Raw genomic sequence first — 12525 nt, forward strand, 5'->3', positions numbered from 1 at the left:
CCCTCACACACACACGTGCTTGCGTGATTCGACAAACTCAGTAGCAATGAAATTCTGTAGTGAACTATAGTGCCTCTCTCCTAAATAGCACGGCAGCATTCATTTATAATGAAGTTCCCATGTGTTGGCCGATTCAATGCAAAGTTTCCTTTGCTTTTTAATTATTTACTGGATGTATGTGTACATGGATATATAGAGCTATAGAGAGATATATATGGAGTGCCCAGCGTTGGCAGAGGGCAGATATAAACACCAGGGTCAGTCAGCGCTGTTTTCCTGACCAGGGAGGAGAGGAAGTGCAGTCCTCTTCCAGGAGCTGGTGTTATGAAAGGAACTGGGAGAGGAGTTGGCAGCACGGGTGTAATCTTTTGCTTCTTGAAGTCTGCACACATTGGAAACAGTGCGTCTCTGTGAGACAGGAACACCAGGCTGGTACTGGCCAGACCCAATAGGACTGTGAATGCACTCACGCACACGTTGGCGGAGGTACCCACATGCTGTACAGGCTAGCACACGCATGCAGTGGTTGGCGCACAGGATACAAGGTGCTGTTTTTATTTTTTTTTCCATCAGTGACGACCAGGGTAAACAAAAGCGATACAGTGTCTAAAAAAGAAACGGAGCATGAAACGGGGTGATGTCATTTTGCATGTGTTTTTTCATTCCTTTCCGTCCGAGCGAGACGCCCTCTGATTGGTTGGCACGGAGACATGCAGACACACCCACACACACAGACAGACACACAAACAAACATGAGACAGGGGCTGCTTTGGGCTGGCACATACATAAATACATATGTATTTTATTTCTATTTTGGGAGGTGGTTGAGGGGGGCTGTGTCTCCCCTCCCTGTTCTTATTGAATGCCCTCTCTGTTCTGTGCTCAGGGTGTTGGGGCGGGGGTCCTGTATTTTTTTCTAGGAGTTGCTAAGCGTGCCTGCGTCAGTCTGACGGCACTGCAGAACAGGGTACACGTGTCAGCTGCTCTCATGTTCCGCTTGCTTCAGCCTCTCCAGTCCAGCTCCACGGCCTCTGTTGGGAATATTGAGTCTGGTTCACCCGACAAGATAGGCATTCAGCAACCTGCCTGTGGAAGCATTCCCTAAGCTGCTCGGTAAGGACTTTTGCTTCTGCAGTAAACTGAGCCCCTCAGGAACACCAGGCTGCTACATGGGCTTGTGTTGAGCTAGTAAAACTCTTCCAGGAAGAACCTGGTAAAATTCTCTGACAAGCTGTATGTTTTTGAGTTTTGCTATTGAATACCTTGATGTGCAGGGATGTCCGACCCCTCTCTTCTGTTTGTCACCCTTTATTTATTTTATTTTTACTTGCAGGTAAGAGATGAAGAGAACTGCTTTGTCTGACTTTGATGAAAGCGTGTTATGGATGTTGTTTTTAAGCACAAGTCATTGAGAATACCAGATTCTGTGTGTGTCTGTGTGTGTGTCACTCTTGTGTTGGAATTTGACATATATCTAGAGTGCTTCTTGAATTGGGACCGGTTGGGACGTTTTTTGGTTATTGAGAGTGTCAGAATCTGGGGAAATACGGTGGCATCTGTCTTTTTTTTTTTCCATGTGGATGTCGGACATGGGGATCTGCTTCTTCATGTTACCAATGGCCCCTGATTTGTACAGCCGTTGCACTGTGGGCAGGCTGTCCAATGAGCTTGTGATCTGTCTGTGCTTGTTAGTTAGACCAGTCCCAGCTCCAGGCATGCTCTGTGACCCTGGGGTCAGGACCGTTTCCTGAACAGCAGTAAACCTGGCCCACGCACTTCCTGTGTGAGGTCACCATCGCCGCCTGATAATGGGTTCGAGTGGCTGAGGGCCAGGGGACTGTCTGCTCGCTCCGGTCCCATTAGTTGTGGGAAACGCAGTGAGGACTAGCTCAGCACGGAAGGAACGATTATGGAAGATTAGCTCCGGGAGAATAGCCAGGGGTTCTCTATAGCTGTATATATATACCGCATTGGAACATTGTTTTGGGAAATACATTTCAGCGGAGATTAAAAGCATTGGGAGCATCCCAGAGCAGAACCTGAGTGTTTAGGCCCCTCCCCTGCCCCTAGCGTTACCATGACACCTCCCGAATGTTCTCTTTCATAGCCACTCCCCCACGACCCAGCAGAAGTGAAACTCAATCCTAAGGAGAGTTACAAAACTGCAATCACAAGACTCCTGTCTTTGTCTCCGTAGACGGTGAAGATAAAAGACTGTTCACTGGGGCAGGGTGTTATCTGGCTTCATGCTGTGCCAAAAACAGGGATTAATTCGTTTTTTTCTTATGTGAACGTAAAAAGAAATATTGGGGACAGTTGCAAGTGAAACCGCTTCAGACAATGAGACCTGGAGAAGCGATGTTAACCCCATCCTTTCTGGAACTAATCCAGTGTCCGTCCGTCCGTCTGTCCCCACCCTCCTCCTACAGATGTGTAATGTAGAAACAGGCACTCTCAGATTCTAACAGAACTGAGATACTCTCTGGGCTCCATCTGCACCGTACTAAAAGTATACGAAATGCCATCTTAGTGCAGTTCGGGAACAAGAGTACTGCCAAGCAAAGCTCCCACTATGGGTAGACCCCCTACCGAGGATATAACTTATAAATAACTCATTTTGTACACAGGATAACACGTACAGGAATTTTAATCCTCGACAGTGATTTCTCATAAGTTATTTATTATACACTGTGCTGTTAAGTGATTGATTGTATCCGCCTTACAACTGCAGTCTAACTGGAGCCTGTGCGGTGGTGACAACATTTCTCTCAGCACTGCAGTTAGACTAGAACTCATTATTATGAAGGTGCTGGTAATGACAGCGCTGGAGAGCTGAGAGTGGAGTGTTTAGACTAGTGCGCATTATTATTAAGGTGCTGGTAATGACAGCGCTGGAGGTTCAGGAATCTGAAGCCCTCTTAGCAGTAGGATAGAAATCGCTGGCTAAGCTGGCCCTCCCTTGTCTTTAGCATCCTTTCTTAATTCTGTTGCCCAGTTCTGAAATCCCTGGCTAAGCTGACATTCCCTTGGCTTCAGCGTCTTCTCCTAATTCTGTTGCCCAGTTCTGAAATCCCTGGCTAAGCTGACATTCCCTTGGCTTCAGCGTCCTCTTCTAATTCTGTTGCCCAGTTCTGAAATCCCTGGCTAAGCTGACATTCCCTTGGCTTCAGCGTCCTCTTCTAATTCTGTTGCCCAGTTCTGTGACTCGCTGTCGGGCCACAGAGACAGTCTGGGCTAATTGGTCGGTTTGGGTGAAACAAGATTATTATTCAGTATGCTTGCTGTGGTTTTGATTGGTGGGGTGTGCAAGTGTTTTTATATACTTATGAGGACTCTGCATCCTCAGTCCTCGCTAGTTAAGAAGTGCATGGCAAAAGAGATTCTGTGACTTTAACTTTAGACGTGATGGAAACAGGATAGTGTTATTGTGCTCCAGTATAATGGAGCTTTATGACTTGGGGAAGTTTTTGTGTTGTGAACAGTCATTACAGTATGAATTAGAGCGTGTTGTGGGTTTAAATCTTTATAATGACAAGCATTACAGGTATATAATTTAGAGGAGGCTCTGAGGAATTAGACCAACAAGCGCTGCGTACCGATGGGAGTTGCAGCGTGACTTTGTGTAAAGAAATGCTTCCCTGAAATTCAAGATGAAAAGTTTTTTGTTTTTGTGTAGCAGATTTAGCCCTGACTATTTAATTGGCTTTCTCAGAAAGCCACGAGGTTTCATTACTGGAGTTATTTGAATTGTCTTGATTACTGTACTGTTGGAGGGGGAGTATCATTGAAGGATTGTTTATCAGCTGATTCAGGGGGCTGTCACCCTACTTAGTCCCTCGAGAAATTCTGCGATCGCTCGTTTGTGGTAAAAAGACTTTCATCCTTCATTAAACACTCAAGTGCAAAATTTCGAAATGCGAAAAACTTCAATGACACACGTTTCAAACTAGAAGCCTTTCTCAGTGTCTTCGAGACATTACACGCTCCCCAGTGCTGTGTTTCAAAACACTAAGAGAAACGTAATAAACCCGATGACAAATGTTTTGACTAGGAAGTCTTTCCCAATGTTTTTTTCATTGAAGTTTCTTTTAGTAGTTGGAAAGAAAATTAACTTTTTGCAGAGCTGAAGCAATGCTCCTGCAGATCTGAAAAAAATGTCAGCGCTAATTAGAAGAGCTGATTTCTATTGGCACGTCCTGCCGGGGCTGTTTTACACACAGGTGGGCTGTGGTGAGGGAGGATCCTCTCCCAGCTAGTGAACGGTGGCGTAGTCGTGGCTACACAGTGACCACAGGAACACCCTGGTGATGGGAGCGAGGAAGCGTAGGTACTGTCAACAAGCTGGGTCTGAACGACGAGGAGGGGGTGACAGAGATACAAACCAGATGGCCCTTTACAACCTCTTCAAACATTCCTGCCTTTCAGAAACAAGGAGGATGGGAGGCGGAGCTACAGGATGAGACGCAGAGAGAGGTCCTCAGGCTTGCACAGCTCATTTAATTTCCTGTAGCCGTTCACGCCGTGTAAATTAATTGGCTTAGTTGCAAGTCTTTGACAATCTGCTGTCATCCAAAGCTTTTTGCTCAATCTGTACCCCTCTATACCTCACTCTAACACAGGCCTCAACCCTCCCCCATGTATTTATCACCCACGACTGTAAAAAAACACTCTAGTGCTAAATATATTAAAATAATAAATTCAATGACTGTAAGTCTTCCTCCGAGTCTTCAAGACCTTAAACCCTCGGTTATGCTAAGTTTAGAAATACTAAAAGAGTCCAAATAAATTCAATGACAAACGTTTGGACTAGCACTCTGCACTACTGCCACTAAGTGTGCAGTTTAAAAAGTTAAGAATATTAATTCTGACCCTATGTGTGGTGTGTGTGTGTATGTGTTTTATATATATATATATATATATATACCAAGGCAAGGTAGCTGGATAGACTGTAAATAAACGAAAAGTTTAGCAGGCTGGTGGGGAGGTTCTCTGGTATTTCAGCGTCTCCTCTTTGTTCCTGTGCCCACTTCAACAGAGGCGGCAGGGTTATGAAAACGGAGGTCTGTGTTCTCAGGTCTGTCTGTGCGCCTTGCAGAGAGTGATCAGGTGTTGAGAGCGTGTGCCGATGAATACGGTATGGAAGAAAATGCCGCTGTTGATTTTTAGTGAGGACCGGGAGGGGCTGCTTCCTCAGACTCCTACCCTGGCAGGAGGGCCCTCGATGGGGTCTGGAGTTGGGCGGGCGTCTGGCAGGTTTGCGGTTGTTGAACTTGGTGCCTCCCTCCCTCACTGAGAGGAGAAAGTCAAAGGGAGTTTCACAATGGAGCCGTTGCTTCTGCGGACTGCTGCTCTATTAAGTCCCAGTTATTAATCAGTATAAAAGGAAAAATGTGCCACAAAAGTCCTATTCATATTGATTGATTGATAATATGGGGAGGGATATTCAATCGAAGAATACGGCACATGCATTCGATAAACGTTTTGATTAGGAAAGTTTGCTTCAACCCTATAGCAAAGCCTAGGTGAGCATTGTAAATCCCAGAGACGTATGGTAAAGCAAATTAAGGAAACATGACAGCCTGTGATCAAATATTGTAAATGCATTGTACAACCATTGGGAAAAGCAAACGGGAAAGAACTGCTGTGCAAATTTAACGCGCTCAACTTTGATAAGGGGCTCCTCAATTTCAAGCACTGTACCCCCTCTTTCTCTCCCTCTCCGCAGCCTGGGAAGGGGGACCCCCACACCTTCAAAGAGAAATTCTTCAAGAAGAAACGCCTGTGCGGAGTGTGCAAGCAGCCGATCGAGAGCCAGGGGTCATTCTGCAGAGGTGAGTGCTGAGAGCTCTCTGATTATTGCATGCCTCTGTTTGACGAGGCTTGGAGGGTCCTGGTTCAAATCCCTGCTCAGCCACTGTCTCACTGTCCATCAGCGAAATGAATAATAATAATAATTTGATGAATTGAAGAAGTTTTCTTTACTTCTGGTCTGTCTGTTACCCTTTTTGACCCGTGAACCTTCCACTACATGCTCCATCTCCTCTCCTCCTGCAATCTTGCGTTTCGATAACCAGTGTTCGTCAAGATCCTTTTTGTTAACTGTTTTCCTCTTTTCCGTTTTCTGCAGTGTGCAAAACGGCGACCCACAGGAAATGTGAAGCCAAGGTAAGGCTTGTTTTTAAAATGATTCTTCTTTTCGCTCCAATTCTGGTGTTGCGGTTTCATTAACCCCAGAGTAAAACTACAGTAACTGCCTTGTTCTATCACTAATCACGAGATCTCGACAACAACGATCCGATTCACGGTCACCAGGTCCGAACTGTGAATTATTCTGTATATATGAAATAAAAAAGTACCTGTATTAGGCATCAGATATACTGTTTGGTGGGCTATCTTAGTAACGAAAGCAGACCCAAACCCTGGTAGTCAGATCTGACCTATAATTTGAACCATGCCGATATCATTCTGATATTCAGGCTGACTGATGTTCTACAAACCGAACTTCATCTTCATAACTCCGTGATGAGAGTGTAAAACATTTCCAGTATGTTTTTTATGAAGATTCGTAAATACCATGCGGTTATCAAAATCCTCAAACAAAGGCTCTCTTTTTGGTACAGTACAGATCCCAATCCAAACAAGCCATTAAAACGAACCGTTGAAATGCTTTGCGAATACCATATTTCATCCAGAACTATAAAACACTTGAGTGCTGCATTTTGAAATACCGAAAGAAAACATCACTAGAAACTAGAAGCCTTCTTCGATGTCTTCAGACTTGAGGTCGAAGCGTTTTGAGTTATCATCGAATCTATTACGTTTTCTTTCAGTTTTTCTAAATGCACAAACCCAAAGGCTGGCTCATTTGTTGTCTGGTTCCAGACTAAACAGTTTTGTTTCGGATTCCCCCTCATGCACCCACGCTCGCTCGCTCTCTAAATGCTGATAAGAGTCTCTTGGAAGCGGAGTCGGGAGAGGGCAGGGAGTGGAGCTGCCTCAGGGAGTGTCTGCTTCTTTCCTGGGCAGTGACGCTGACCGATCGGGATCGGGATAAACTCTCCGGAAAAGGGAGAGGCCCTGCACAGAAATGTCAAGTTTAGGATGTTTCTTTTTGGGATTATAAATATTGAAGATTCTATTTGTGGAAGGGTGTAGAACTATTGGAACTGGTTCTGTGCTGAAAATCAGAAGAAATGTTTAGCAGTCAATGCTTCAGATTTATAATACTGCTTCCCTGATAAAGTTTTAACTTAGTTAAAGCATAAGTTTAATAACAATGAAAGCATGGGAAAACTGCATATCTACTGGGGTAAACTTTATCTCTGAGAAAAGCTTAGTTGTAAGCTGTATTAGTAATAGTTGTATAGCCTAGCAGTCATAGTAAGCATGGTTTGCAGTAATCATTGTCTCTGTCTCTTAATGAAAATCTAAAATAAAGGAAAAGAATAAATAATTCTGAAAAAACACTTCTGTTCCAAAAAAGAACTTACGCAGTACAGTATATTTGTTACAGGGTCGTCCCGGCAACCGGAATATGATCTTGCGCAATAAGAGAAACGCAGAATTACATGGAAACTTGGATCTCTGCTGATTGATTTTAAAAAAATAAATAAATAAATCCAAGAGGAACGAGGTCTCAGGAAAGAACCTGGCAGAAAAAAATGTAAATAAAAAATGCCAGCAGTTGTATCCCCAACCCAGCAGAGTTGGTACTTCCAGAGGACTAGCTCAGTTGGTACGGATTTTGGACTGGGTGGAAGCTGCAAGGGAAACACGAATGGGATGGGTCCTGCAAGGCATCCCCTGGAGCTCATAAACACCCCAGCCGCCCGGCCGAAAAAACAACATCTGGTTGTATGAAATAACAGAGATGAAGACTGGGAGAGGTCAGGAAGGGACTGTAGCCAAGAGAGATGTCCTTAGAAAACCTTCTCTCCTGCATGGACAGATAGAAGGAGCTGTGGCCGAGGCTGATTCGTGCATCACCCGTGCATTGTCGGACGAAGCATCCTACAGCTTAATAGATTTAAACTGGTCCCTTGACGTAGCTGATGTTGTAAACCGGTATTCATTTTCAGCTGCATTGTCCTCCTGGGTCTTTGCTTGATACGGGCACCGTGGCCCCTGCGATACCTTAATGTGCATATAGTTGAGCCCTTGTGTTGTGTAGTGAGGAGGCTGGCTTGTAAGCACAAGTATGAATCCCAGGACCTTGCAGATCTTGTGACGATGACATCACCGGCGATCCATAATCCATTTAGTGCACACAGACTCGGCCAGTATTCCTTCTCAGCATAATCCTATCTGGCACATCTTAATAAATTAAATGTGGATGATAACCATGACTCATTAGTTATCAATGAGCCCTCTGTACTAATACTGTAATAAATTAGCTGGCTCTCAGATCCTGTGTACTAGTCTGTGTTCAGCTGGCTTGCTCTCAGATCCACAGTACTGAGTTCTCTTACCAGACTGCATTAAACCTGGTGGCTGTGATGTCATGGGTGCAAGTTAGCGTGCTGTACCCCTAGCACGGTATATGGGTGCGTGTCAGTGCATGGCGATGGAAGTGTAAAGGATGGCTGGCTTGCCATGTTGACAAACCAGGCAGGAAATATCATTTCCGTAGCGGGCAGGGTCTGACTCAGAGCTGTCCTTGTGCCTTCAGGCAGAGGAGAGCAATTCGAGACTCTGCGGTACAGGCATCCTGAACCAGAGGGGAAAAGAAATGGGAAAAACAGGAGTACCTAAACCTGCCCCGGATGTATTTACCCTATCTGGGTATCTGGTTGCCATCTCTTTGGCTTTTAAATTTCAGCTGCAGGGTTGGCTTAGAATCTCTCCTAGTGTGTCTTTTTTATGTGACTAATTTAACGCTGGGCTACCAGATATGAGAGTAGAAACCAGGTGTGTTTTTTTTTTTGTTTTTTTTTTTACACAGTTCTGTTTTTATTCAGTTAATTAGCCTACAAAGTATTGTCAGTATATTCTGTTGCTGGTCTGTCTGGACGATCCCAGCAGTTTGATCTCCCCGCAGCTCCCGGGATGCCTGAAGGTTAAGGGGGCAGCGCGTGGCTCACTTTCTCCACAGCTTGTTTCTCTTTGGTGTCGGAGGGGAGATGATGCAGACCCCCAGCCTGCTGCCTCTCCCCGGCTCTGCTCAGCATTGCTTCCAAGATATCCTGACACTTTTGTGTGCTGGCTGTTTACTTTCCTAATCCTCCTGCCCTCAACCCCTCCACCCCACCCCACCGTCCGAGACACAGCCCACATGAGTCTGCTCTTAAAGGAGGGTTTAAATCTGTTTGTGTACAGTGTTTGCATGGCTTCAAACATGCACTACAGTAACCCTGCACCCCGTACACAACTGTCTTCAATTCAAAATATTTGCATATCCTGAATTCAAACCAGTAAAGATATTAAAAAAGCTAATAAGAGAAGATATAATAGACTTAAAACCATTGTCCCTTTAACAGGACCAATGAGTGTTTAAATATAGGCACGATCATTTTAAATCAGTATGTAAGGACAATTTTCATTCCTAAGGTTTTTACGTTATTAGAAAAAAAAAATAGTTTACTTGAGAAGATTGGATGTTCATGCTTTCTAAAAAACAACTAAACAAATAAATCTCTCGATGCAGTCAAAGTCAAGCTGTTACAACATGGAGGGGAAAAAAAATCACAGCTTGCAAAATATCTCCCATCCTGACTAAGGAAAAAAAAAGCCTCCTCCGAGGTTGTGCTCGCTGCACAGCGCTGAGCGCAGGCAGGGCTGGAGCTGAGCCAATCCTGTTGTTTTAGGTCGCAGTTTTCCTGTTGGGAAGCCAGAGTGATGTTCCTCTGTGTGTTTGAGTTAGGGAGGAGGGGAGCCGTCGATTCAATCAGAGATAGAGAGATAGAGAGAGAGGGAGAGAGACTGTAGTTGTGCAGGAGAGACACACAGGAGACACACTGAGCTTGTGACACAGGAGATGCACTGAGAAACCACGCACACACACACTCAAAAACACACAGGTACTGCTGCCTTCCCCTTCTTGAAGCCAGGGGGCGCTGCTGGGGAAGGTGTGTGTTCGATTTCTGACTTTTTAGGTAAGTCTAAGATCTCCTTTTTGTAGTTTTTGATACTGTTGTTACTGTAGCCAGGACATTTTGTTAAGGACTAATGGAGTTCTTGAGATTTGTTTTTTTGTCATGTTGATTCAATACAAAGCCCTTCTGCCTATGCATAGAGGGTTCAGTGTCGATTTAGAGCGGCACATTAAATTTCAGTCAATAGGTGGCGCTTTGGAGCTGCATGCTTACGGATTCTGAACAAACCAGGAATAGGATCTGTTTCGATTTGTCAGATTGCGTTTTCTTAATGTTATTTTGATTGGATCGTGATCAGCAATCCTGGTTTTATTGCTATTGTAATTTTTTTTAACACATGGTAATAAACAGCAGAGTGTGTAGGAGCGTGAGGATCTGTGTGTCAGTAAGCGAGCGTGAGGGAGTGCGCGAGTGTGCCGTCGCCCCCTTTTGCGGCTGCATTCAACACCAGGTCTTGATTTATTACGACCGCTTAAACCAATTGGATACGAGAAATAAGGCCTCAAGCTTAATCCCAAAACATGCGATTTGTTGCTGGATAACCACAAGCCCTCGGCATATAGCAGCTGGATCACCAGGTCCAGACAGCGCTTCCCTTTCCTAAAACACAACACTGATGTGAGCAGCTCTTGGGATGTTAGCGGGGGAGGGAGGTGTGTGGGTGCGCTCGCAATCTCTTTTAATTACAGAGAGATTGAGTTTCTCTGACGCAGCCCTGAGTGCGTGCAGGCTGAGGTGTTGTTCCTTGCAATGAACTCTACTGTTCGTGCGGCACAAGTATCAAACCAATTTGCTTCATGAAGTCGAATGAAACCTGCTGACTAATGTTACGTTAACATATTGAATTACAGACCGTTTTTTTGTTTTCCATTTAATGAAAAGCTGACAAATTGTATAAAATTGCAAAATGACTGAGATTTAGAAGACATTTAGAAGGTTTCTCACAATAATCAAAGCACTGATCGATAGATTCATATGTAATCCTTTTCATCCTGCTTTGCTTACTGATCAAGGTGTTATCAGGAACACATATTTACCTGACCGTGCGACCGTCTGTTTGTTTTGTATAGTAATGTAGTGTAGTGCCGATCAAGCCACAAGTAGCCTTAGAAATGCAGGAGCTTTTATATTTCTACTCTCTACAGAACAGGACTTCTCTTTTGATAGTGGAGCTGAAGGAGAGCGAGTCTGAAGAAATGGCACCCCTGTATATTATGTTACAGTTGGGAATGAGAACGAAATGTCCTGTAAAGAGAGAGAGAAAACAGGGCAGATTATAAATCCCAAGGCATTTCAGTACTTTCATTTGCTTCCGGCTCCTGCCAGATGTTTGACCAACAGCTGGATCATGTTCTGGGGAAGTTCATGAGCAGTGAGAACAGGAAAGAGTGTTCCCATGCAGGGACGGGCGTCAGAGGCCAGGTTCGAAGACCCCCGAACTCTCCGGACTATTTTTATAATTGTTCTTGTGACGCAGGGAACGGGGTTGGAGGTGGGGCGTCAAGGGGAGGGAGGATGTGGCCCAGGCTCAGTCCCTGTTTACTTATCTCCTTAATGACCATGTTTACCGTACAGCTATTTCAGTTTACAGTAAACCGCAGTTTAGATAAATCTTTGCCTTGGGGAGCGCTCTTTCATTCCAGCGTTGTTCGTGTGCGTGCCAGTGACGTTGCTGAGAACAAGCAGCGAGGAGGGCCCTGGCAACTGTGGTGATTTGACTTTTCCCAGATTAAATTCTGGTGCTAATCAAACAGGGCTGGCTTGGCAGTACTTGAGATCAAAACGTTAAGAAAGAATAGTCCTCCCCACACCTGGAACTTGAGGGACCTGCACCCTTTCTCTTAGGGGGGTGGGGTGAGGGAGAAGTTCAGTCTCCATGCCTCAAGCCTGCCCTGGACTGGAGGGGGCACCCTTTCTCATAGGGGGGAGCGGGGTGAGGGAGCAGTTCAGTCTCCATGCCTCAAGCCTGCCCTGGACTGGAGGGAGCACCCTTTCTCTTAGGGGAGGGGGGTGAGGGAGCAGTTCAGTCTCCATGCCTCAAGCCTGCCCTGGACTGGAGGGAGCACCCTTTCTCATAGGGGGGAGGGGGTGAGGGAGCAGTTCAGTCTCCATGCCTCAAGCATAAACCAGGCCTGTGTCCAACAAATCTCTAAAAGAAAATCCTGTCATCTATTAAAATAAATGCGAGGAAAGGGAACACGCAATCTCAGTTATCTAGCAGAGGAAGCAGGACACTGTTTACTGTCAGCTGAATCTCTGGGACTCATTTAGATGTTTGTGAAACACCTCATTCCCTCATTCCTTTTTAATGATGCCCTAACGGGACAGACTGGCTCAGCTTTTACTCCAGTGGAAAGAGTTCAATCAAAACCATGAAATCAAACAACGTTCTTGTCTGTTGTCACGTTCTCATTTTTCCATGCGCATCGGTTCC

General features: G+C 45.1%; 1 protein-coding gene across 3 annotated transcripts in view; it reads left to right on the top strand.

Annotated features, from left to right (window-relative positions):
- Positions 1-12525, top strand: part of LOC117966970 (tensin-2-like) — a 41141-nt gene that overhangs the window by 10700 nt on the left and 17916 nt on the right. For all 3 annotated transcript variants that reach the window (XM_059013276.1, XM_059013278.1, XM_059013277.1), the window contains exons 2-3: positions 5726-5831; positions 6128-6165. In XM_059013276.1, the coding sequence (XP_058869259.1) occupies positions 5726-5831; positions 6128-6165 (144 nt within the window). The remainder of the gene's footprint in view (positions 1-5725; positions 5832-6127; positions 6166-12525) is intronic.

This window comes from Acipenser ruthenus, chromosome 45 (genome assembly GCF_902713425.1).
Source record: "Acipenser ruthenus chromosome 45, fAciRut3.2 maternal haplotype, whole genome shotgun sequence".
NCBI lineage: Eukaryota > Metazoa > Chordata > Actinopteri > Acipenseriformes > Acipenseridae > Acipenser > Acipenser ruthenus.